Source organism: Chlamydotis macqueenii, chromosome 5, assembly GCF_036417535.1.
Source record: "Chlamydotis macqueenii isolate bChlMac1 chromosome 5, bChlMac1.mat, whole genome shotgun sequence".
NCBI classification, from domain to species: Eukaryota; Metazoa; Chordata; class Aves; order Otidiformes; family Otididae; genus Chlamydotis; species Chlamydotis macqueenii.
The window spans coordinates 25,711,327-25,738,871 of NC_141560.1; the positions used below are offsets into that span (position 1 = coordinate 25,711,327).

The 27,545-nt window shown below is 45.4% G+C and overlaps 1 protein-coding gene across 11 annotated transcripts in view; it reads right to left on the reverse strand.

Moving 5' to 3' along the window:
* Positions 1–608: 608 nt before the first annotated feature.
* IFT43 (intraflagellar transport 43) overlaps positions 609–27,545 on the reverse strand; it is a 46,886-nt gene continuing 19,949 nt past the window's right edge. For all 11 annotated transcript variants that reach the window (XM_086748665.1, XM_086748663.1, XM_086748662.1 and 8 more), the window contains 6 exons: positions 17,324–17,356; positions 16,764–16,810; positions 4,057–4,129; positions 2,144–2,219; positions 1,729–1,791; positions 609–910 (listed from right to left, as the gene is read on the reverse strand). In XM_086748665.1, the coding sequence (XP_086604791.1) occupies positions 800–910; positions 1,729–1,791; positions 2,144–2,219; positions 4,057–4,129; positions 16,764–16,810; positions 17,324–17,356 (403 nt within the window). In that variant the 3' untranslated portion in view covers positions 609–799. The remainder of the gene's footprint in view (positions 911–1,728; positions 1,792–2,143; positions 2,220–4,056; positions 4,130–16,763; positions 16,811–17,323; positions 17,357–27,545) is intronic.

Consider the following 27,545-nt stretch of genomic DNA (forward strand, 5'->3'; position numbering starts at 1 on the left):
GATGACAGGAAGAGTGGGTTACTTGGTTCCAAGGAGACACCCACCAGAGAGTTACCTTGTTTCAGAGCAGCAGGCTACATTCTTTCACATGCATGGAATAAACAGTGTTTTCTTTGCAAACTACTTATTGCCTGAAGCTATCTCTGTTCAGGCTGTGATCTCATCCGACTGCAAAAGCTAAGGGGGGTTAGGCATGGTCAGAAGTTAGCTGGGACACCTCAAGGGAAAAAGAGATGCTGTAAGAAGCCGTGTTGGCAGTTTAATAGGTGATACTGCTTCCTCCGAGTCAATACAGAGGTAATGTTCCAGGAGAGAGGTTAAACTAGCAGAGGATGGCTGGAAGCTGCTGTAAAATGTGTATCCTGAAAACTTGTGGCATCTGTTGTGAGGCAGGTTGTAATCTTGATGTCCTAGGCAAACAAATCCTATCAGTCTAAGCTTCTCTAAAAGCCATCAGTGAAAACTACACTCCATTGTAAGATGGTCCACCCCAGAGAGGCTGCATTTCAGTAGAGGAGAGATGGACTCTTGCAGTTATCTGTAAAGGTGCTAGTGAGGTGGAAGTGACTGTTCATAAGTAAATATTTTCTTGTGTTTAGAATTCTTAATCTCTTTTGAGAACAAAGATTTTTATTACAACATACCCAAAACTTCTCCCAAGCCCATTTTCCTATGAAGCAAGGTCCTATTTATTTTCATGTCTGAAATAAATTCTCAAATACAAACAAGTGAATAGAAAATTAAAGCGCTAAATTATTTACAGGGGATGCATGTATGAGATGTCTGGTGTGCCAGTGCTCTAAGGCAGACTGAGGTGGTCCTCTCTCTCAGACTGTCCCAGGTCCCACTCAGTCACTAGTTCTGAGGACACTTCTGTGAAGAGATGGTCCCAATCCCAGCCGACATCATCCTACCAAGACGAAAAAGACAAACATGCTGAAACGTTACTGGTGACACCCAAAGGTCTCTGAATGATGTCAAATACCCAAGATGAACAGCAAAGACAGAAAATAAATGGCAACTGTCCCTGCCAGGGAAGTCCTAGATTCAGTTGGCTAGAACAGGAATCCTAGCCAGAATTAAATGTGAATCCCTGCTATAATTTAAAGATTTTGACAGAATTATTCATGTTCCAAAATTCTGTAAAGGACAGATTTTTTTGACACTTGTTAATCTTAGATACTCCCAGGCAGGGTGTAAAGAGGAACCATCAAAATTTTCCACCATTCTGGACTTCTGCTGAAGCATCTGCAATTTTGAGCTGCAGAAATCCTTTGTTGCAAGTCCTGAGCTCTTGCCCCACTCCCAGTTGTACTGAGGTTGTTCTGTCCTGCTTTAACACATCTCTCTGCCCAAACCCCAAATGCTTTCTGCCTTTGTCCCTCTGTACTGCCCTGCAGAACTACCTGGAGCTCATGATGGCTACCAAGCACTGTTTCTGCAGGGATCTGTGATAGTGCCAGGCCCTTCACATTTTCCTTGATAGCTCTTTCATACAGAAGGGGGCCGACCATAGTGCTGCCATAACCTCATACAGAGAAAGCCCTACATATCTTGAAAATAATTTGCTGGGGAAATAAGACCTCCATCCTCTTGGACAAGCTCCTTTTCATAGGCTCCTCCTCATCTCTCTCCTCTGCCCCACCAACAAAGGCTTACTTTCCAAGTATAGTCTGAGACACATAAGAAGCTTTTGCCTTGTTGTGTTCCCACAAAACAAAGACTCACCTCTTGTAGTTCATGCTCCGGAGCCAAAACTTTGGTGAGAAGCTTTAGGTCAACCTCTCCATCCTAAGAACACAAACAGTAACAGTCTTACAGACAGTGAGAAAGTGGACATCATCATTTCAGCAGGTAGGTCTAGCTAGAGATAGGCACAACATTTCCCTCATAAGGGACATATACTTTGTCCAGGACAACAGCAGGAGCCTCATCTGAGCACCAGATACCATATCCACACTACTTACAGACACAAACAAGCATGAAAGCCACACTGCAAAGAGGAATAGACTTGAAAGCAGACTGGAAGTTGTTTGGATGATAGGGCTGTGTATTTTATGCAGCTGAGTATCACTATGGAGGATGATAGGAGCCTGGAAAGAGAGGGAGTCACAGCAGTCATCCCATAGCAACATCCACTTACCAGAGTCTGAAAGGCAGCATACTTCATAAGATCTTTGTCCAGGTCATGATAGGTCAGCACTCGGTTCACCTGCACACTGCAACCAGAAAGGGTCAGAGAACAAACCTGGGTAACTGTGGAAGCACATCTGAGGAGAAGGGCGGCATAAACAGAATCTGGTGATGCTGACCTCAGGTGTCCACATCACCCACAGGGACTCTCAAGATGAGCACCCTTAGACAGAAGCAAATCTCATTTAACAAATGAACAGTCATTGACAAATCTGCATGCTACGTTGTGCACATGCATGAAAATAGGATGTGGAGTGACTACAGACTCCCTCAGAGAAGCCACCACACCAGAGAGAAGATTCACAGACTAGCTGCAAAGGCTAAAAACAGGAATGTAGTGAATATTGGAAGAGCCCCACCACACAAGCTACAGAATAGTAGGGACCTTGTGATTTCCATGTCTGAGCTGAGTCACAGCTATCAAATACAATTTCTTAAAATTTCTCTTTGCCTCCAAACAGAAACACGGGGTATGGGGTAATACACTGTTGTGCCATGCTTCCCTTTGCAGGTGATGCAATACTATGGAAAAGACCTATAGTAATTTAATTTCTGTTCGTGTTTGTCCATGATAACTACTTGTCTTTTCTATTGCAGAGTGACTATGGATAAAGAGGAACAGATGGGATTATATAAAGAGAAAGAACTCTGGTGAGAAACAAAGTCATTTTAAACTTTCTACTATGAAGTGTAATTTATTTTTGTAACAGCTATTTAATTAAAATACCTACTCCATACTTGTGAGAGAGGCATCTGTGGTCAGGAGTAAGATATCCCATCCCTCCAAATAAGAGTCAATGGAAATCCCAGTCTGTGATCTTGACAATAAGCCCAACAGGGGAGAGAAGACTTTACTGATATATTTAAGATACAGCCCTCAAAATTTCCATTTTTTGAAAAAGTTTGCTGGTCTCCCTTGAACTAACCCCGAGACTATTCTGATAACACTTTCAAACAACAGGATTGTACTTGGTAAATTAACCAGGCACTTCAGTATGAAGGACATCCCGTGGAGGGCAAAGCAGCCTACAACCGTGCATAATCAAAGTGTGTGTGATAACACATGCCTATTGGAGGCATTTGAGGTTATTCATCCAACCTTAAATCAAGCAGTTCCTAACTTTTGAGAATTTGATTTTGCAACATCAAATATGCTACTTGTCATAGTTTAGCCCTGCTCGGGACCAAGCTACGCAGTCTCTCACTTACTCCCCTCACCCTCCAGTGGGATAGGGAGGAGAATTGGTAAAGAAAAGAAGGCAAAACTCACGGGTTGAGATTTAAAAAAAAATGTTTAAGAGAACAACAGAAGAAAATAAATCAGAAATTGAAAACAAACAAACAAATCAATAACAGAAAATACTGAAACACATAATTTACAGTACAGTAGCTCACAGTAGATCCTGATGCCCAGCTCCCTCACAAGTAGCAAGAACCTCTGCTTAGCACCCTCCTCACTGATATACTGAGCATGATGTCACAGGGTATGGAAAGGCCCTCTGGCCAGTTTGGGTAAACTATCCCAGCTGTTGGCTAATGAGTAACCTATCCCAGCTGTGTCCCCCAGCCACAGGTGCCACCAGATCCAGTTCCTCTCCCAGCTCAGGTGAAAATTAACTCCATCCTAGCCAGAACCAGGACACTAATGTAGTTTTTGTATATAGAGAGGTAATATGTGTGTGTAAAAGAAAACAAGTTTGCACCATTCAGCTTGGAGCCCCACCGCCACAATACACAGCATTGAATCCTACTGAATGGCACTGCCACTGACATCCAGAGAGCATAGGATAAGATGATGTTAAATTTCACCAGCCATTTCACACTACTGATGAGAGCCTCAAGAATACCTAGCAGTGCTCCTACCTGGGGGGAGCTGCCACTTGCATGGCCAGATCTTCCTCCTGGATCTCCTCCAAGTCAGGGATCACAGGAATGTCTGCAACAAGAGAAAGCAGCAGCAGTAAGCAGGGAGTGTTACGCTCTCCTCTCACTGGAGACAAAAGTTCCCTTGCTTCACATATATGAACCAGCCTGTTATTTATCAGAGGAAAACACAAAACAGTTATTTAGCAATGATTAAAAATATATTGCGTAATATTAAAACAAGGTATTAAAGCTTCGGAGCTTAGAGTCAAAAAAAATCTTGCAAGAGGAGCAGATTTGAGCTGGGTAGGACTCCATCTCCATGGACCACACATTTGAACAGAACATTGAAGCTAAAAGAAACAGGTTGCACTAAATCCCACTGCCCAGTTATCATCTGCTCAACTCAGTCACCTAGACTCTGATAGAAATTAAATGTGGGGCAGAAACTGAATCAAGCCATGCAAAACTACAGGCTGAAGGATTTGCTGGCTGGGTCTCAGACTGTGCAGAGGCCTGTGGCTTCCTGATAGCTGAGGAAGGGAGTGCTGGTGGTCTAGCAGATACAAAGACTAGGGAAGATGCACCTAGTTGTAATGTCATACACCATTTTGTGATTTCCGGTGTGACCCTGGAATGGCTGATGTCTGGGTCACTGGCTATTCCCAGCACAAGGACTACGCTACTCCACCTGAAAAGCATGCTAGAGACAAAAGAATAGAGGAGAGGAGGAAGAACTGAGTGCACACTGAGTCCTGTTAAAGAAGCAAGCCTGCTTTTTGATTTGACAAAAACCTGTAAACAGTTGGAGATTGAAAGAGCAAAAATTGAGAGAAGAAGAGGTAACAGGAGGTGCAAAGCAAGGACAGAGTACACCAGCATAGAGCTCTTTTAAATATTCAAGACCACAAAGGCTCTCCAGAGACCCTGAGCCCTCAGACTGTGGAGAAGCTGGTGGTTCGGCTCTGGGAAGAGGTTTCACTCACACAGTGTGCAGACGCTGGAGCAAGCAGGCTGCTCCTGGCTCTGTCGGCAGCACAGCTACGCTACTGCCGGACGGCAGCAGGCGGCTGGGCCCGGCTTTGCCCCATTTTGCAGCCCAGCCTGAGATGAATATTCAGGAGCTGGAGAGACGTTCCCACCTGTGGTGCTCAGGGCTCCAGGCAGAGTCTTCCTGAAAAGCCCCTTGTCCGGCTGCCTGTCAGAGTTTCGCAGGCTTCGCAGCTGCCCTCTCCCGCTGAAGGTCCACTGCACATCCCCCTGGCTCACCGGCCGAGGCAGCCCTCACCCAGCTGCAGCGGGCCATGGGTCAGCATGGAACTTGGCGCAGTGGCCGTTTGGACCTGGCCACACAGTGGGATTTCTCATTAATTGGCTGCCTGGCGGAAGGCTGAGCGGGATGGGGGCTGCCGCGAGAGCCTGGCCACAGCGAAAGGCAGTGACAGCTTGGCTGGCCTCAGCAGAGCTGTGCCTTTTACCTCCCCAGCCGCCCAAGGAGCAGGTGCCTGCAGAGCAGCTCTCCGACTACTGCAAACTTCCCAAAGACATTTAAAGGGAAACTGCAGCAACAGGCCCCCAGACTGTCCCTTAGACAGAGGAGGCATATGCAAGAAAAGCGTCACCAGTGCATCGCTGGGCATTTGGGGCAGATCTGTCCCCCCTCTGCTTGCAGGGACAATACACAAAAGAAGCTGCTATCCCACTGGCTCTTCCCTGCTGGGGCTCCCAGCTCTTGGTAAAACTTGGAACAAAATGCAATTACAGGACAAAAGCATCTCCATGGACAGACAGACTGACCTGTGGAGGCAGCTAGTAAAAGCTGCTCAGTGGAAATGTGGGAGAAAGTGCCTTTATAGAAGTAAGAAATACCAAGGAGGGAACAGACTGGTGAGACTGGTCCAGGGGGAAGAATGAAGTGCTGTCCAGAGGTTGCCTGGTTAGGTCCAGGCAAATGAGCATGGGGATGAGAAACAGTCTAATCTCCTGAGCTAATTTATCCTTTTAGCAGAAGAGTGTGAATGTTGCTTGGCAAACACAACTAAATTAAAAACTACTTGGGAACAGAGCTGCCTTTGCCCACGGAGCAACATTCCCTGCAGCAGCAGCAGGTCCCTATCCTGACAGCAGAAATGTGAAAGGTGTTTGCAGCAAACTGAATTTCTTAACTTGGTGCTCATTTTGGCAGCTATTTCTAAGGGCCTCCTCCCCCTGGTTCCTTTCTGCTTTTGTTGATCTCTTTTTGCACTAGAGAGAACTGTAAACTTAAGGCCCAGATCATTGATGCCCCTTCCATTTTGCAGAAAAGTCTTGGATTTGCCAGAGCGAATTTTACCTCATTGCCATTGAATTCCATGGAGACACTCTTAAATCCCTTGCAGAGCGCTACCTCTACTCTGTACTAGCACAGTCCAGTCAATCACAGAAAAATTATTTCCAAAAGGAATTCAAGGCTCCACTATTTTATAGGCACTTTGAAAATATTTCAGACAGAAGAGCTGGAAACGCTTTGGGGTCTCCTGCCAGCCTCTCCAACAAAGGCCAGCATATGCTTGTTCTTACTGCAAACTGTGGATGATTTTGTCCATTTCCAGGCAGAAGCAATGACCTTTACAACTGTCAGAGACTGACAGGAAACAGAACAAAAATGTTGCAAATTATAAGAAAAATCAGCTCCCCAAGCTAACTGTTATCAGTGGCAAATCAACCCTGAAATATCTGGGTTTTTATTTTACTTGTTACTCATAATTTCACCTTCCCTCTGCCAGTTCCCATGGTGCTGCCCCTCTAGATTCCCTCTCCCTTCGCTCTCTGTACAGTTTGCAAAGCGTCTCAGTTTTCACTTTATCACCAAGGTCCCAACCTTTCCCCTCACTCAGTCTGCAACTCCCTAATTGTTCTTGTTGCTCTTCTAAGGACTTGTATCTTTTTTCCCAGTAAGCTCCAGGAACACAGCCAAGTCATGGCAGGGGGAAGAAGCACATGGACTGCAAGAGTGTAGATATATGCTTTACTTTTGTTACCCCCATTGGCTGCCGTGAGGTTACTTACCTAAAACATCAGTGCATGCAGAAATGTTCACAGGACCACGTCCTCCCAGTCTCGCGCTGCAGCACTCATACAGCTTTTTCCAACAACAAGGTTACATTACAAACCTACTTTCTGTGTACTTGCTCTGTCACCCACTTTTCTCCCTCCTGTTCAGTGTAAGGGTTTCAGATCATTGTAAACCTGTGGTTTTGGTGCAGAATCTTGACACATACTTTACTGTCCAGGCTCTCATGCCTGAATTCAGTACCCAGGTAGGTAAATGTTAGAAATGACTGCACAATGTACCTACATGCTAAGGAGCTGCCTGTGTGCAAGTGGAAACATCTTCACAGATACCAGGTCACTGCAATGAAGTGAACAAATGCCCTGTGCATTACAAAAAGAAACTGTTTTGCAGCAGAGAAGAAGTAGCTTCAAAACCTGGAAATGCATTTTGGAGGAGAGAGCACCTTCCATAGTCTTTAATACCAACTGATTTTAATCAAAACTGTAGGCAAATCTCAGAATCAACAGGAAAATGTTACAGCTTCAGCTGTTCTTCTCTCACTTTGCTGCAGACTCTGGAATCAGAACAAACTGATATAATACTAATGGTAAGAAACATTAAAATAAAAATTGAGTTACTGGTAAAAAATATTAAAAAGGGGAACAAACTGTGTACAAACCATCTTATCAGCCTTGGTCTCCCAGCTGGCCTCTGAATACTGTGCTGCAAGGTACAATTACCTATGCCACCTCCCTCAACCAGTTTCCCCCAGATAAAACTCCTCTGACTCTCCATTTCATATGGCAGATTACATTCCCAGAGAGAGTGCTCCTAAAAATGACACTCATTCTCCCCCTGAGAGTGAATATTCTGCTTTCATTTTAGCTGAAGGGAGAATAGGCAGACACACACATCAGGTAGTGTTTTACAAGCAGAAGAAATTAGTGTATGCCATGGAAGATGGGGCAGGGAACATAAAAACTCAGTGCATGCAGTGACCTTAATGATGAATGGATGAGGCTTCTCTTTATGGCTCAAAATGACTGGGAGCAGACTAACACAAAGCCTTTCCCTGTGGATTTCTCAGCCCATAAAGAAACAAGATACTTGCTTTAGAAATTGCTCATGGTTGAGGTGTGAAAAACTGAGTGAGCAACAAATGCTAGATGACCAGTGCGAACTCCCTTCTATTTCCCAGATGATGGTGAACAAGATTGAACAAAGAATGAAACCAAAATGAGTGCATCCAGGCAGAAGTTATGGTGTGGTTGGAGACACCAATACCAAATGTTGGCTAACAGGGGAGTTATAATATACTGCACCAAACTGACTGTATCAGAACATATAAGCCCCAGCATATAAGGAAGAATAGTATTTTTATTACAATAGCTGGACTGAGTTACAAAAAAAAAAAAAGAGCTTAATGGCTAAGTTATGGTAAGACACCAATAGGATAAGGCAGAAGTGTGTGGACAGTAGGAAGAAAAGATGGAGGGGAAAGACAGAGTAATGCATGCTACATACAGACAGCCAAACAATAAGGAACAGCAGCTTTTTAAGTCATAAACAAAGGAGGGCTTTATGTGTTCATATTAGAGTAAATGCAATAGCCATCACCTTTTTTACCTCTGAGCAAATACCTCACTGACAGCTGAGGAAGACAACCACAGAAAGCAACAAGCAAGACATGGAAGAACCTGCACCACCTTAACACCCAGTTGCTCCTGCAAATTGGTGCGTTGCACTTCCCCTCCCAGGGAGACCCGATATTTGGTTTAGTAGCAACATCTGCAGGCTGGGTCCCTTAAAATCCTGCAAGCTGAAAGTAAGACCTGACCCTAGCCCTAAATAACCAAGTTCCCTGTTAGATACAAGTGGGGACAGACAGAATTTGCGGCAATAAATAATCAGCGGCAGAGCTGGATCTAGAAACCATGTCCCGGGTCTGGCTTGCAGTTAGTCAGCAGTGTGCCTGCCACTTTCTTCCTGAGCTGCTTTAAGAGTCTCCTGAGCCAACACTCTGACACCCAAAAAATGACTCCATCTCATGTAGTCTGATTCACCTCCCCTAACTGGGTGAGCATTTCAAAGGCCAGTTCAGAGTGGACACTCCTGCAGCGGGGACTGTGCTGCCCTCCCGGTCCACACACCACCACATCCAGAGAACACAAAAAGGGTAGTGGCTTTTGGAGCTGGCAGTCTCCTGCCACTAAGCAGGCACAGGAATGAAACTAACTTCAGTTTAAGTTGCTTGCTTATAAAATGTAAAACTGAAATAATTACAATATTTCTGCTGCTGCAAAACTTTGTTTTACTGAATGCTGTTACCTTCTGCATCACGTTTGGGGAATTTTAAACAGGCAAATGGAAGAAGGTCTGATTGAAGATGAAGTTAAGTGAAAGAAATTGGTCTCATTTAGCACATGACAGGATTCATCTGTGTTCCGAAGTCCACTGAGGTAGCATCATGGGCGTTTCATATTCATGAGCTGCTGCGACACTGTGTCCCCTCATTTACAAAGCACCGTGTTCAGCAAATTCTGTCCCTGTGGACACTCCGTGCATTTCATGGTCTTGTCAGAGAGACATCAAACACTTCAGTAACCAAATACCAGAAAATGGCTTTAATTAGCGCATCTCAATGCAATAAATTATTTTTCTCTCTAAGTGGAAAAACAGAGAATTAAAAAAAGAAAAGAAAAAAGTAGAAAGCAACAGGCAAAAAAAAATCTTCAAAAAAACATAAGGAACAAGGGACACAGACAGCTTCTGCTGAACACACAAACAAGCTTGAAGCCTCTTGGAAGCTTTCTCAGGAGAGCAGCAGGCAAATGGAGAGGATAAAGAACACTTCTTTGGATGCTTGGACATTAATTTCATAGGGATGCCTTCCCCTGACTGAAATTGCCCTGCTAGCAGGCCAATACGGAGCAGCGTACCTGCCTGATCAGTCAGCAGGGAGATGAGAACAGCGCAGTGCAAAGCAGGCAGCACCACAGCTACTAGGTCACTGCCTTAAAAGCTGAGACAAGCAGAAGATAACCTGAGTGTCCCATATCCCAAGGCACCCTTTTGAGAAAAGAACGGTAACAGCACAACTTGGCCAGGCTGATGGGAAAAGTCACTCAGTGCATTCACTCAGTGCCAGAGGACCCATAGGATCTAGGGGAGGTCATGGAGCATATTCAGTACTGATCCTCCAGCCTCGCCTTAAAAGATTATGACTTTGCCTTGCATCAAATAATTTTTGACAAAATAATTTTTTCTTCAGCCACCAAGCTCTGATGATACTGTCAGCTAGACAGATGACTGGCTGGGAGGTCAACTGGTCCATGAGACACTCTACTTGCTTAGACAGTGTTGTGCTTTCACAGGCTGCTTGGTGTGTCACAGCTTCTTTCTCACCTGAGAGCTTGCTGGGGACAGGCATCAGCTGTATTTGCTATTTCCCAAGGCTGCTACTGACACAAAGCCAGTTTCAATCCCTGGAAGTGTGAAGAGAGACAGGGCACAGAACAGCCCTGTCAGATGAGTCACTGGGCTCAATGCAGGGCTTCAACAGGCAGTAATACACGGCATGTATTGTGCAAGAACAGACTCTGATGGCTTTAGAGATGATGAATCTCTTCATGCATAGGTTTGTTCACCAGCAGCAGAAGACAGAAGAGACTGGAGGCCAGGCTTGGGACCTGGTGTCCACCATATCCCTGAGGTTATCAGCATTTAGAGTGGAAACACACCTCCTAGCCTCACCAACAGCCCCCTGGCAGAGCACTATGCCTGTCCTCCTTTTCAGTAACATCTGTTTTCCTCTTTTCAAAGGCTGTTTCCTGTTCCTTTGCAGTATTCCTCTGCTGAAACATACTCAGAAGGTGGCAGGGCAACAGATGAGAAGGCATGAGGTGCCCAGGGCGGGTCTGGTGAACTCAGAAACACAAAACCCTCCTCAACAATGCTGGAGAAGAGTGATTTTTGCATTAGAGCATTACTGTGGCAGGGAAAGCAGATTCTCAGGATGCTCCTGTGGAAGTATGTTTGGGAGCAGGCGTGTCTGATTCTATTTCATCCTGTTCATGTTATGCTGGAAAAACAAGACAAACTACATTTCTTTTATGCTAAATCCTTAGGTTTTTTATTTTTTCTTATATATATTTATTAAAAAATGCCTCTTTGATCGGCAGCACCCATGACACTTCCACATCCAGCAACTCCTCAGAAGCCTCCCTCCCTCCACACAAGGCCACTGCTGCTGACAGCCAGCCAGGTTTGATCAGAGCCACTCAGAATCGGATTTTCATAAGACAGATGAGGAATCTTACTGCTGCTCTCTCTCATATCAGATGAGAAACTGAGGGGGAGGGGGAACGGGTCCTGAGGGAACAACACTACAATCAAGGGCTACGCGGTTCTCTCTCTGTCCCTCCACTGCTGCAATTTTCAAAGGAGTTTCCCTCAGGCAGTTTTAAATGATGGTGTCTCAATTCTGTAATAATCTTTCAAGAGCTTTTTCTTAAAGGGTATTTTAGGTAAACCTAGTCCATCAGCTACACTTATGGACTCAGCAATCACAGACCCACTATGACTGTATCTACCATATCACAGAATTTAGTGATGGAAGATGCTTACCCAGACCATCATTCTCAGCCCTCAACAAGCTGTGTGTGCTCCCTTGCAATTAAAGGTATCCACTGCCCCTTGGCCAGTGGTCTGCTTCTTCAAATAGGACCTCAGACATATCCATTGGGACATATTCTCTGCTCCCCCCTGCCCACTGTGGCTGTCACAAAGGACAGAGGTTCTAGATCACAAACTGGCCTGGACCAACAGCTCAGTGGAAACCATCAGGTTGCACCAAGTCTGCCCTTCACTGAACTTGCACAGAGACTTGGGGTAGGATGTTAGGGGAGCAGCCAAGGGGAGGACTGTGGTGTGCTGACAGAGCCATGCACAAAGTCGCAGTGCAGAATCCCAGAAACTCAACAGTCACTGTCACTCTGTGCCCCAGGTCCCTCTCTTCAGCCCATTCACACCACTTCCAAAATACCATGTTTTTCGCTCCGTCTCCGTTTCACTGATGCTCAGAACTTTTCATCCATTTAGCTCTCCCCAAATCACTCCACCACTGCCTCCTGAGCCTATGAAGTACCCACTGGCCACATCCCTGACTGTTCCTGGAAATTCTCCCCTCTCTAATCCTCATGCTCAGCAAATGGTGCTGTCCTTGCTGGTCATGACCCCTGCAATCCACCAGCACTTGGTGTGTTCTGTAAAAACAGCAGCTCACCAGGGAAGCAACTGGCAAACTTTATCAGGAATGACAGAGCCAACAATAACCCACACTGTGCTCTATTCTCAGCTCCATTTGGAGCAATTTCACCATTGGTGTGTATTTGCATTCAGTGCAAGAGGTGTTTGATATTTCATGGCTGTAAATGCCAGGTGCTGGATATCCTGTGAGGGCTGTTTCCCACCTGACAGACAGACATCACTTCCCACAAGGATGTGAGGACCATGGCATATGCTCACTTCCTCTTCTGTTGTGCACAGAGCCTAGACACCCACCCTGCTCAAATACAAAGGCACACACCAGAAGGGTAAGAAGTCCTTCTAGAGGTTTGACATTGTATAGAGAGGTCTAATCGTCAGCTCTGCTTCCTTGAGGAGACTTCCCAGCAGGCAGGAAGGGGTTTTGCCTTGAGGACACAGATCTAGTGACTGTCTCCTGGCAGCTTTCCTCACTTGCAGGTCAGGTTTGAGCTGTCTGTGTAGCATAGTCAGGCTTTCATTTCAATCAGCTGTCTCATTCACATACACTATCTGCTTTAAAATAACAAGCCCTTGTTCCTGCAGACAGAGAATCACACATCACATCCCAATCCTCCAAGAAAAGCCCTGTTCTAGCAGCTATGCATCCCACGGGTAACAGAGAGAAGGGGGGAAGGGACTTCTGAAGCTGGGGCAATAGTCTATGGCGGAAGGATAGCTGGGAGAGAGATGACAACCTTAGCAAACAAGCCCCTGAAGAGTGCTGAGGAGTAAAATCCAAGGGCAATGTAGTGAGGTAACAGGCATCTGGGGGAGTGCAACTCAATAGTGCAGAACTGGTGGACAAGAAAGGAACAACAGAGAAACTTTTAGCCAAAAGGACAAAGCAGTTTGCTGATGGGGGGGGGGGGGGGGTGGGGGGGAATGCCAGCATTTCTCGCTCCAACAGGAAACAGCCCTTTGTAGCTGCATGCGAGAAAGAGACACATCAGCAGAGTAAAACCAGATGAAATATGCAAGCAAAGTCAAAACAGACTCTACTGCCCTGCTGAAGAAAGGAGCAAAGGGAGGGGAAAGCCCTTCAATGTGAAATAGTTTTTTCTGTCTTCCCTCCCACCTCAAAACAAAGAATAGTCTGCACCTGGGAGAAGCTCTTGGCTGTACAGAAAAGGAAGCAGTGCTCTGCAGATAGCACTTTTAAAATTCCACTGATAGTCTCACATCTTCCATCTCATGCAGTTTCCCTGCCATACAGAACTGCTGCCCATTTCCCCTGTTGACACGGACAGAAAATTGAGCAATTACCTTTAAACTCCTCTCTCTCAGATTGCCCAGATTGCTACATACACAGCATTAAGCTCAATTGCCCCTGGCCAAAAGTGACTCATCTAGGCCTGTCCTTTAGGAATTAAACACTTTTGTGTTGCTTGTGAAGGTTTATTTTTCCTCAAGTTATGATGCATTAAATCCTGCTAAAGGAGGTTTCCCACCATGTGGAGGAGCTGGCCTCCCCCATTACAAGGTTCAGCTGGGCACACATCCACCTAGCAAATCCACATGCACCATAGCGTTACCCGTTTGCTGTGCCTGTGTACCAGCATGTACCAGTGGGTGCTTAGGAGCATGGGCACTGAGCTCACACAGGGTGCTGTAGGAAACCCCAGTATCCATCAACTAGACACTCCAGAGAGATTTCCAGAGAGACACTGCACTTTTTCCAAACGGTCTTTCCAGCCTGGAGTTTTACAGGAGTAAATGGCGCTTTTAGTCAAACACGTCTTGCTTTCCTATAACTCAAAACTGGCTCCTCTTTAAAGTCGCTCTCTTGTCCTGGACTAGCCTCTGTGAAGAAGAAATATAGATTACAGAAAATGAATTCTGAGCACAACCTGAGACAAACTGCTTTCACTGCTAGTATTTCAACAGTTTGTATTGTGCAGTATGGATGAATTGCACCTTCTGGATTTCCCTGTGCAACTGTAAGGAACGGCTGAAATTGCAGCTAGTTCCATGCATGTCCCTTTCTGGTCCACCCACTTACCATCTCCCATATTACTTCAGTCTTTCCACACAGCCTGAGAAGTCCTTCTCTCCCAAACTCCCATAGAGATGAGGAATCAGATACTATTTCACGCACAGGGTGAATGGCCAGAAGCAGCGAGAGAATTCTACTTTTATTTCTCAAATGACAAGGCATAACAAGCCCAAAAGTCTCAATATGCCTGTACAACCTTCCCTCCATTCTCCACATGCCAAACTGGGCTCTCTCCAGGACCTAAGCTTTCTTAACACTTTCTCCAGTGGACTCCAAATCCTCAGCATTAGTGCTGTATAAATGATCACAACTAAGCACACTTCAAATACAGAAGAATACCTTTCTAAGGGCATATAGTTTTGTCCTTCATTCTTCTAATTAAAAGGTTGGATGGGGGACAAACAACGTTAATGGAATGGTACAGCTCAGCTTTCTAATAGGTTAAAGGAAGGCAATCCAAATGTATTGGTTGACAGCAGCAATCATTACACAACTGCCCCTGTTCATATTAAGGTGTACAAGCTAACACATTATGCAGCACAAAATAACTGTGACCCATCCTTGGGGATCCATATACCAATGTCTTGATTTTTGCCTGTTTAGAATCTGATCTTTACTGTTACTGTTAAAGACACAAGCCCAAGTGCAATTCTGTGCGAACGGGAGGCTGATACGGCTCAATCCACTGCAGAGTCACAGCATGCTACTCCCTGCCTTCTGCACTGGGCAGTTATTTGTATCTCTCTGCTTGTTCAAAAAAGTAATTTTATTCAGGTTCTGGAGTTTGTTTATATGTCACTTTTCTTCACTGCAATTGCTGAGCCCACATGGAAAACTCCCCTTCCAGAATAGCTTGCTTATCTCCCTGTAGAAATAGAAGGGATGCATGCAATGCACTGATCCATTTAGAGATTTTCTGTATGCAAATCAGATCCACAACCCAGTGTATTTGACTGTACCAGAAACTGCCAGGGTAGGAACTATAATCAGATGAGTGAGATGTGTCTTGAACACTTAGATTTAATCCAAAGCTGAACTCTGGTTTGCAAACAATCCAAATTCAACTGTTACTCATAGTTTAGGCACAGATGAAGTGAACTATATTGGGACTTGCCATGTCCTCATACCACATTCTGCAGCAATTCTATTCTGCTCCAAGGTCTTGGAGCACTAAAAGTCACATGCTGCAAACATGTGGCAAGCATTTTTATGCCTGGTTAAGCAAAGACAGTTGTTATACTCTGAATACAAGACCAAGGTTCAACAAGAAGGACAGCATGTATGCAAACAGTCAAAGAGCTGTTCAGAACAGACTATCAGCCTCAGTGACATACGCTGAAATTTAAGAAGCCCAAGAAACTTCCCAGGGGGAAAATGAAGCCTATTCTGAAGATGCCAATGCTATAAAGGTGCCACTTCTGGCAGTCATATGTTGCAATGCTTAATCTGTCTGGAAGACCCAAATAAGTCTTCATTATATCTCATTAACCATACTGATGTCTGATCCTTTGTGACTCCTGGCAATTCTTCCGATGCTTGGCGATATTTTACAGATGCAACTTTTTATACACTGTATAAAATTCTTAGCCCTTGAAAACTGAGGTAGCTCCTAGAGACTTTAATGAATTTCTATGCTCCCCACAGTTCTCTAGTGCTCATCTCGAAATTCACACTGTGAATTTTTCCTGAGATTTCTCTTGGCTCATCCAGTCCTAGAAGAGCAGGTGATACACACTATAAAGAAAACTAGTGCTAAATCAGGAGTCCAGTAGATTTCACAGCAGCCTGTACAGGGAAAGGATTACCTACCAGTGCCTAAGTTTAGGTTGTGATCTATGATCTTGGGTTAGGGCAAGCAGATTTTTTAAATTAAGAATTCCCTCATGACAGAGAACCCAGGAGAGTGGTGCAGGCACTTGTCTTAATGGGAACAATACCATAAAACATGAGAGGCTTTAAGTAGAGCATACTATTACCTAAAGTAGGGGACACCAGTGATTTATTTCCCTGCTATTAACTTTTTATTGCTCTTTTAGCTTTCTTTTTGCCCCAGTTCACTATTCTCTATGCGGAGGTCATCACAGAGAAAAGTGTGTTCTCGACACTTTCCTTCCTCCCAAAGGTGCTTTATCATTTTGTGTTAATGAAGAGCCAGAGTTAGACTACAGGTTCACTTCCTGACCCTCCTCTCCATCTCTTTTGCTCTCTCTACCTCATTCAGCACCTGGGGAGATGTAAGAAGTTCCTGCATTTGTTTAACCTCAGGGTGGTTCATTTTCTTGCAATTTCTTACAAGACACCTCTGCTCACTTTACTGGAGAACCCCCAGACATGCATAACGCACTTCTTGCAGTCAAGTAGGTGATACCTTACCTCCTCCATCATCTGATGCATCCAGGCTCTGCTGTCTGAGACGATGGCTGCAGCAAAAGATAAAGAAGAATGAATTTAAATTACAAGCCCAGAAAAGCATCTTGTTGTGTCCCTTTCCTCCCCATGAACCTCACAGCCTGCCAAGGGGAGAGTTCCCAGGTATGCATAGCCTGCAGACTGACCTTCTTCCATACCCCTCATTGCTGGAACCAGCAGAAATCTCAGCTTAGAGTGCTTAAGCAAGATGCCTTGTACCTGAGGCAAAGCCCTAGGCTGCAGACAGTAGGGTCTGGGGTTGATCTGGGAGGAAAGCGGATGCTTTCTACTTTTCCTTCTTTCTGTCATGTGGGAGTCATAGAGACACTACCTACTCCACATCCAGGGAACTATAGTGACCAGCCCTGCCCTATCCCAGGACACATGACATGAATTCATGCCAGGCTCTGCGCCCTTCCCAAGTTCCAGATCTTGATGTACTGGTGCTTAGAGTCACATGTCCCTTCTCCATGAGATCAGATGTAAAAGCCGTGGAAGAAGTCTCAGCAACAATGGGAACTTACTCTTCTACTTCTTCTGCATGCTTCCTTCCTGACCTGCAAGACAAGGAAAGGCTTATGCTTAGAAAAGGCTAGAGAAAATTTTAAAACTGCACCTTTGCCTATATGACTGTTATTGTGCAAAAACAGTTCCTGCACCAGGTCTGATATAATACGTTGCACTTTTAAAGAGTTCTGAGTGACCATTAAACCAGTGTATCAAAAAGTCCCTGAACACATTAGATTGGAGCAGAATAATTTAGGTCCAAAAAGACAGCTATGCCCACATACAGCAAGAGCCATACTCCCTGTTTTTTTAGCTTCTCAGATACCTTTTCATCTCTTCTGCCATCAGCTGCAGGCAAAGCTTGCCTTACTTGAGTAGAGAGGTCGGCATATTAAGGAGTGAAGAAGATGCTATACTTTGTTTACTTACCCCTGAGAGATCAACAGGTCCTTCCTCCCCTGGTCATGCATAAAGATTGTCTAGTTGCCCTTGTAGGTTAGAAGCCCCACCTGAGCTGCCCAAGTTTAGGTCAGATATGCTGTCGCTGCAGTAAATCAGAGTTGATCTGGCTGAGTTAACAGGAGTTCATAATAATAACGTGGGGGGGAGGCACTGGCAAATGGCAGCTCACTTGCTCTCCACCCCAGCAAGCCCAGAAGCAATTCAGTCCCGATTAGGGACGCTTGTTCAATATTCAAAATGTAAAACATGGAAGTTGCTGAACCAGCACTTTGAAAAGTTAATTAAATGCCAGGTTTCTTTTTAGCAGATACTCCATCACTCACTGATTGCTTTGGCCATTTTGCAGAGTTTCATCTCTATGTGTTGGGAATAAATATTCTCCCCTCCCTTGAAGTCAGGGTGCCATGACAAAGAATACATGGGGCTTTCCCCTACCGCACGCACCATCCCAGGACACACTGAGATGTAAGAGAAGTTGCTTCACTGCCTCGCTCTGCTCCTTTCAAAGCACTTCCATGAGATAGGACAGGCTTCTCATCTAGCATGTTATGCTCCTCATTTAGCTCTCCAGTGAATACTCTTCTAAGAACAAGGAGCAGGGCACAGGTACATGTCTAGGTACAAGGATAAGAAAGCTCCTTGTCTCCACTGCTCTCTTTAGAGTTTGCAGTCTGCGAGAAAGTAAAGATTACACTGAATTGGTAATCTGAGCCCAGTAATATCCAGTGCTACAATCAGAACTGCAGTTGTGTAGGTGACACGGACATCTGGGCTTTCAGCTATACCTGCACGCTTCTGTTCATCAGAAGAAGCAGAAGTGCAATGGAGCTGGGGAATTTAGGAAAGAGCTCTTCCACTGAGGAATAATTGTCCAGCTCCATCCTTCTCCCCAGTGGCAGTGCAAAGCACATCTTGTGAACCCCTTGATACTATGGAGAAAGAAAGGGATGGCTTCAGAGAGCCCACCACCAGCTCTCACTGGAGTTTAGAATCTGAGAAGATAGAGATGAAAAAATGATGCAAGATTTATCCTTTTTTATCCCTCCCTTCTGCCTTCACAGAACTGCTTCCCACACCTTGTCTTGAGACCCTTTTCCTCACTGAGCTGAACCATCGCAAATGATGGCTTTGCACAGCCTTGCACAGTGAGATGATTTCCTGGAGGTTCAACCTAACCTCTTCTTAGCATGATTCTATTACTCTTGATAATTGTCCAACCCCAAATAACACTCTGTTCCTCAGTACTCACACTCCTTACATCTTTGCTCATCTCCTGTCCCCAGGCAGGAGTGAAACACTCCACATGTTTATACTTCCCAGGAGAGGGTCACTCCTGCTATCCCTGTAAGCAATTTCTGTTTCTTTTTCCTGAGCTCCCTGTCATGACAGATATACAGATGGCCCACAGGGAAGGCAGTCCTAGAGGCGGAGACTACTTCACTGATGTTCCGAGATGTAAAGCTTTCTCAACATTTCCTTGTTACGTTAGGAAAGGACTTATTGAGGGCAATAAGCAAATACTTCATTATGAAATAGCTGCACTACACTGGAAAAAAAATAGTAATTTGGAGAATAAATTCATAAACCAGGAGGGGAGAATAGTACTGACCCCTTTAATCCCAGAGTCCAGGTGTTAGGACACTCTGCTCTAAAACAAGACTGTTCCCTCCTCTCTCTAGGGCAAGCTAAAGCCCCACTCTCAGCACCCCTCAGGAGAATGTTCTAGTCCCCATGCCACAGGGTCCAAAGGTGGCAGTGGGTGATGCCAGCCTCTCATGCTGACAGTACTGTGGTTTATACAGAGCATTTAAATGCCAACAGCTCTAGAGCAGGAGCTAGAAATGACTGTTGTTCTGTTTAGGCGAGACATCTGCTTCCAGTCACCTGCACTAGATATGTTCATTAATATATGATTTAAAGCTTCCTTTCATTTTGTTTGATGTCAAATTACTTTTTCATTCCCTGTTTCAGACTGGAAAAAAAATCACAAAATATTTTTGTTTTGTTCCTGACTAATCTTTTGCTTTTTTGGCCCGATTGCATTACCTAAATCTACCTAACAAAGTGACCCTGAGAGAAAAGAGAAGCTTTGCCTTGTGTCCTAAGGTTAAAAACCTTCATGGTAGTAAGTAGAGTCATTAATAGATCCTCAGAAGGTGCACTACCTCCAACCCTGTCCATTCCATAAGCTTAGCTGAGGGCTAAGCTATTCACAGAGATACTCTTCCTGCAGAACCACTCACCTGCTTGTCTCTTTGCTCTCCAGGTGCTATGGGAAGCCCCGCAGGCATTCTTCATGAAGTTATCACACTGCTTTAAGTATTGATAAGCTAAACTGGTTTAGCTTATCAATGCAAATTGCAACATGTGGAAACCAACATATCATCTTTCAGGAATATCAGGCATCCTCTTCATTCACCACATGGGCACAGCTTTCTAGCAGTGAGTGAAAGCAGACATGGAAGAAACCAGACTGTAAACTCAAGCCAGCACAGGCATATTTCCTACTCTTTTCTTACCTTCGCAGCAACAAGAAGTGCACTGCCCTGATTGGTTTGCTCTAGCAGGAGGCACAGCCCAGGGAGGGCAGTAACAAGCGTCTACAAAATGAGTAATTGTGTATGAACTATAGATACACCCACTCAAGTAAGGGCAAACAAAACAATACAATCCCAGGAGCAGTGCCCAGTCTGCTGTATTATACACCAGCTACCCCCAGTTTTGTGAGACAGTAATACCCCTGTTTCTTTCGTTTCTTCTGATAAGCCCATTGCATTTGGAGGGCCAAAGAACACAGACCGACCCCATCACCTGAACAGCATCATTTAAACTCCCTCTCACTGCAAGGCTATCTATTCCCAAACAAACATAACCAAAATCCCAGAATATTCCCTCTGGCTTTAGCCAGCTGCTGACCCCCTCTCTATTTCAGGGTGTTAAATAGCCAAGAAATTGGGCAGAAGACCCCGACAGAACCTATGTTATGTAACTCCTAGTACAGAATACCTGTGAGGCAGAGGATATAGATCTGATCTCGCTCTTGTCTTTGCTCAGTTCTGGCCAGCAGGAATCCTCCCTCCACATTAATGAGAGAGGGTTAAACCTCAAACCCGAGGCTTTCCCCTTCCACATCCCTAACAGTACAGCTGAGCTGCCCGGGAGCTGCCTGCAACTTCTGTGCTGAAGGGTGAAAGGCAGTTCTAATGTAGACATCATCTCCGTTAAACAGTTTCTTTCTCATTTAATGGACTATCACGGAGATCTAAATGGAGATAAAATAGCAGAGCTCAAAGAACAACCAGGATGCTATCTTTATGCAGCATGACAATATGCAGTGGTTAATTAGACACCGTTAACCTATTTTAGCAGGGGACATAACTGGGATGAATGGGGGGAAATGTCCTTGAAATCTTTTAATGTCCACAGCTCACGAGGGCTCCAGACACACTTGCATCCCGCACCGAGCCACAGCCATGTGCCAGCCGGACAGCGTGCAAGATTCTGCGTGCCCAGGGAGGTCTGAGGGCGGGCTAAAGAAACGGGAAGCAATTACGGTGGCTTGTTGAAAGGATCATTGAGGCGGCTGGACAGGAATGCCCAGTGTAGCGTGCCCCTCGGCAGCCGAGGAAGAAGGGCTAGGAGCGCGGGCAGGACCCTCGCCCGGCCCGGCTGTCCCTGCCCGGGTGGGCAGCTCTCCCCGGCTATCCCCGCACAGCCCCGGCGCCGAAATGCCCGCTGCCGCCGAGCCGGCGCTGGCCCCCAGGCCGCGGGGCGGGCCCCGAGGCGGCCGCGCTCCCCCGGGGCCGCCCGCCGGCGCCGCAGCATTGCCGGGCCGCGGCCGCCCTCTGGCGGGCCCCGGCGGCCTGGCGCCCGGCGCCGGCTCCCTGCGCAGGCGGCGGGACGGCGGGGCCCCGCGCCCCCGGGCCGGGCCGGGCCGAGCCGAGCCGCTGCCGAGGCAGGAGGGAGGCGGGCAGTGGGGCTTCGGTGTGGCTGGTTCGCAAAGGGTCGCACCCGCAATCTGCAGGGGTTGTAGGCTGTCCCCGGGAAGACGGGCGTGCACCGCAAGAGCAGTGGGGCTGCGAGTCGAGATGGAAGGGGATTTTAGGTATTTTACAGAGCCCTGGCAGCGGCGGGGCGGGAGGGGAAGAATTTAATCTGCCTGTGTGCATAGTTCCTGGCATGTCTCAACCACTTCTCTTTATGAATCATGTGGAACCAGATAGCTGCTTCAAGCTGCCCTCTTGCTAAACTAATGAAATGGGAAAAAAAGGGAACATCCCGATGTTCGGAGATACATTTTATTTTGAGAGGGCAGGGCGATCAAAGGAAGAGCAGAAAGATGGGTTGTGTGCAGAGCAAGGTAGTCACTGGCCAGCGTTCTGCCTCTGTGCTTCCATCCAAAACCATACCCACCCCAGTGCCAAAGGCTTGGCTCAGCCCACACGGAGACATGAAGCCTTTTGCCTGTAAGCCACAGACTGTAATTCAGGTCTAGGCCTGAGAGAGAGAGGGGAAAAAGATAAAAAAGGACATTCTGCTCTCATGCTCAAGTATTTTTTTTTAGTGCCCATCACCACAGTGAGTGGGTGGTGAGCTACGAGTTGCAGCTTGTTCAATAGCCTAAGGCACAACTAAGTTACACATCCAAAATAATGCACAAGTGCTAACTGATCCATTCTCCCAGCTCTCCAAGTGTGGGTCTTGGTCACTGCTTGTTTGCTGAAGCACAGGAAGAGAAAAACACTCATCAAAGCTGTGTGTAAAGCAGAACTGCAGCCCATGCTGGAAAGCACTACCACGAGGTGTCTTCCCAGCTATCCCATTACATCCTCCTTGGGGCTCTGATCAGTTACGTTTCTACCCCCTCTCCCTGGACTGTGGCAGCCTGGAAAAGGCAAGTTTGCCGTGGTTAAATCAGGGAGTTCAATCTTCACATCTCCTAAAATCAAAGCAAGTTTTGCCATTGATTTCAGCTGAGCAAGGACTGCTATAAGCCTTTACTTCTGTCATAGGATGTCACCTCACAGCCCTCACTTCCAAGCCCTGGGACACATGGCTATCTATATTTCCACAACAGAGTTTTGGGCAGGTACACATTTTTTTAAAAACTGCAATGGTCCCACCATCTGCTTTCTGGCCCCTCATGGGTTCCCTGGGCTGCCTGCGTCACACGCTGAACACACTGCCCTAGAGCACGGCACTGCAGGAAGAAGGATGCAGCAATGAGCAGGCACACTCTGTGGGGTGGGATCTGACAGACACTGCGGCTAGCCAGCTTCAGCTGAAACGGGCTTGTGAGGCACTGATCAACCTCTAGCAGAAGTGGTATTGTTTCTTCTTATGTCCTAATACATGGGCTTGCTTAACAGAAACAACAAAAGAGAAAAGCTCTGGCAAGCAGAACTTTAGGAACTGGCACAAAAGAACAAGCTGACAGAGAGTTCACAGGGGTCACTGAACCTCGGCCTACTCACGGCATCGTCCCCGTAACAGATGTTCCCAGGGTTCCCCCACTCGCTCTCTGGTAGAAAGCTAAGCAGCAGAGCTCTTCAGAGCTCCCACTGAGCAACAGAAAAAACAACAACACTCAATACAAATTCCTGCTGTGTGGGAAAACAGCGCTGCAGTTTCTAGAGGTATCCACTACACATCTTCAGTCCCTGAGAACAGGGGCTCCTATCCAAATGATCACGTCTTCAGTTTCCATTAAGCACCAGGGCCAACCCTGACACCAAATGGCTCTGGAGGTTACAGGAGCATTTCAGTTTCCATTTAAAGGGAAAAGCACACTTCTGATCCTCATGGTTACACAGAAGAACTGACTGCTAAAGGAGACAGAACTAGAATGCAAAGAAAAAGTATCTAAGGTTGGTTTTTTTCAAATCCAACAACAAAGAATAAACTTGTGATTGTGGAGTACTGGGCTAAAGATTATTTACTTGTGATTGGCCTCACTGAAAACATTTAAATGAAAAACACTAGAAAGAACTAGGTGTTTATTACTGAATGGCACCTCGTGCTGTCATCTGACAGCAGCAGCTTCTGAAAGAAGGTATTTTAAGAACTTGGATCAAAAACTTGAGCATAGTAGAGGGGTTATATGAGGAGGGGGAAATAGGGCCAAGCAAGTAGATCAGGTCATCTTAGGTCTCCTTACACAGGTAAACTGCATTAAGCTAGACTTCGCAGCCAACTTAGAGGTGACTTACAAAGGCCAGACAAGTTTTTAGCCTTGGCTTTGACCGATACAAAAGGGTTGCAAGTTGCATGTGTTCTGCAAGAAGGTTTGGCTTTTATAAACTAGAAATATTTGGGACAGCAAAAATTTGCTGGTAAATTCCTTGGAGATGCAGAGAACTAAGGAAGGAAGATGCTTTGTCATCAATAAAAAAAAAAAAAAATCAGAGACTACACCCTGAGCACACTCTACCACCTCAGCAGCTTACATGGACTGTTACCAAACATGTCACACTACTGTTCCATTTTTGTCATGCAGGCTTCATTTTCTAGGAGAGCAAGAGGCTACAATCTTACTATTTCTTCAATTGCCCAGTGTCTTTCAGGAAAAAGAGGTCAAAGAAAATTTCATTAATAGAGAAAAAAAAAAAAAAAAGGAAATCTAGCTTTAAAAAAAAAAAGGAAAATGAAAAAGAAAAGGGAAAAAAAAAGCCCAACTCTTTTTCCAGGCTCCTCTGGGCACTGCAAAGACACGGGAAAGGAATGGGCACAAGTCTAGCATTTTCCCTTTGTAGGAAACCCTTGCAAGTCACACTAAGCAGGATTAAAAGGAAAAAAAATCCCCCATCACAGCCATAGTACTGAGGGATTCTCAGGTGACTCTTCTGTCTTTTAGGGACTTTCCTTTTTCTGCCACTTATCTTTACTGAGTCTAAACAGAAACACCAAGGAGAACTCACCCCAGCAATGACATGGAGGGACAAGAGGACAAGAGCCTGTTAGCATTCATGGAACATCCAGCCTATTTAAAAAAAAAAATAAAAAAAAAAAAGGGAAGAAAGAAAAAGAAGAGGTTGGGGGGAGAGAGAGGGAGAGAGAGAGAGGAAAAAAACCCACCCTAGGCCTGCACATTGCAGCTTACCACCATCTTGATGTCCTTGATGCGTGCCAATGGCGTGGAGGCGGCTGGCACCAGATCAGCCCAAGAGAAGGAATGAGAGGCCAATGGAGATTTATGTGAGGAGAGTGAGATGGACAAGGTAAAATTGTCAGGAGGAGTTGTTAGAAAGTAAAATATATTGTGACAATTCCACTCCTGCCGTTCATCAATAAACTGACAGATCATTTAGTGTCAATTAGGAGTGATAGATGGACAAGTCCCCATGATCCTGGGCCAAAATTAATGGCTGGGAGGGAGAGGGTGATTGAAAATGACGGCTGACATTGAGAGGAAAGTCCTGAAGGTCCCCAAGGGGCCATTACTTGCCTCATTCCCTTGCAGATCAATGCAGGGACAAACCCAAAAACAGACACTTCAAGACAAAACTTAATCAGACTTCCTTTTCTTTCTTCTCCTTCTAAGTTGTGCCCCCTCACTTGGCAGCCTTGATCCTTTGTGTCTATACTCTTCACGTCGTTGACAACATCCACAGATGGCTGCAAGATGCAGAGTGAGGATGCTGTCTTCTCCACAGCCAGGAGCCTGGCTCCACTCTTAACCCACATCAGAGTGTCACAGGGAAGCTCAGCCTGAGATTTACCTCAACGCTGCTGGACTGGGAGTAGAGGGCAGAAACAATGACACAAGCTTCCCCTCTACCATGTCAGATAGAGTAACTGATGAGCACTTTACTACTCCCACTTGCAAGACAGGGATGGCTAGAGGTTCTATAAACCAGACACTCTCAGGGGTCATTTCATACAGATATAACACAGGATAGTTTAAGCCCATATTTTTGAAACAGGAGGTTTTTAACTTTACTTACCTTTGGAGACCTTGAATCATAAAGCCCCTTAATCTCTTAAATAACTTTCCTCCAGCTCCAGGGTGCAATTTCACCATTGCCCACCTTCCACAGTCCTAAATGATATTTACACAAAGGCTGGGTTACCCTGCTCTAAAGGTCACCCTGACTGTATCCCCTTCCTTCCTAAAAGCCCTTAATGTTTGCCTTCTTGTTAAATGCATTTCTGGACACTGTACCATCACTTCTGTTCCAAAATACTTCAGCATGCTCATTTTCCTAAACAAGCCTTGATTATTCCAACTCTGCATGACCTATCAGTCAGAAAGGAAAAATTTCAGCTGTAGCTGGAGCACATGTTGCTAAACTGCCACAACCCTTGTAGAAGAAAGGAGGTACATGTGCAGGTACTGGAGGGGACTTCCTGCTAAAAGCAGCACTTGCGTTTGCTTGAAGGCCACCTGAAACAAGCTGTGTTTATTCCACAACAACCCTAGCTGCTGCCTGCAGAACTAGATAAATTTTAAAGGGCTGATTGCAAGACTAAAGGGATCAAGGACCCAAGCAAACTGGAAGTGTCCCAAGAAGCAAAGAAATAAAGATACTAATAAGGAGGAAAATGGCAGAAATTCTATACAGAAAGTAAGATAGATAAGATCAGCAGAAGCTGGAATTAAACGGATCCTGGAAGCACCTCTCCTTTGCCAAATCCTTACCAGTATGCAAAACTGAGTTCCTTTTTCCTATCAGCAGGCACTTTGTGTTTCTTCCTTCTGATGCATGAGATAACCTGACAATAAACCTCTGCTTTGCTTGTCACAAGTGTCAACACTGATGTCATTAAGGACATCAGCACAGCATTCAGAATGGCACTTGGGCTCCATCCAGTGGTTAGAGAGCTGCTTCTGTGGCAAAACCAGCTGTAATTACTATTATTTATGTAATCTCAGCAGGGTACTAGGCCCCAGGTGGCTGCCCAGGTTCTTAGATGGTCCTCTTTCCTCTAATACTGAGGCTAGAATATTGCTGGGCCAGCAATGGGACTGCCACTTCTCCTAGAAAGTGATTTTTCTCTCTGAGTACAAATTTAAATAAATACAGCCAATTCAGGTGCAGAGGGCCCAATCACTAAGGAAAAAAGATTCTTCTGTCACTACTTTGCACCGTTTATTTGCTTATTGCAGAGGACAAGTCTGAGTGTTTGCTCAAGCATTCACCTGCAGTCCTCATCATTATCCAGATTTACAAAATGGGACTCCTAGAAATGACAGCTGCTCTATAGAGGTACTGGGAGTCCAAAGTAATCTTTCCATGCTTGACTTTTGAAAACTTATCAGTAAAAGACAGCATTTTGATAGTTCTTAGGAATTTAAATATCTGACACTTTTAAATGCTACAGGAACTCATGATAAAATAATTTACTTACTTGCACACCATTTGTGCAAATTAATTTCAAAACTAATTACTGGTTGCAAAACTTTAAGGGCCCTCCTTCTCTTCCTATCTTGTAACAGTCTGAGCAGTAGTCTGATGGAAAGAATCAGCAAGATGGTGGGAATATTTGCAAGTTTACCTATGTATGACAAGAGCTGGGCAAGTAAGGGACTAGGAGGGAGCAGCAAAAGTAGAAAAACAGAAAAACAGGTTGCCAATTAAATTCTGCAAATAAATCAGAAAAATCAGGCTGCAAATTAAATTCTGCAAATAAAACATGTGCCAAATGGAAACACAAAGAACAATTTCAAGTTATCATTTCACACTCATAGACTCTGAACTAGAAATACAGCAGAAAAGAGTTTAAGTATCCGTACAGGAAAAGCAACAAGTGTGCAGTTGCAACTGGCTGAATCTGTCA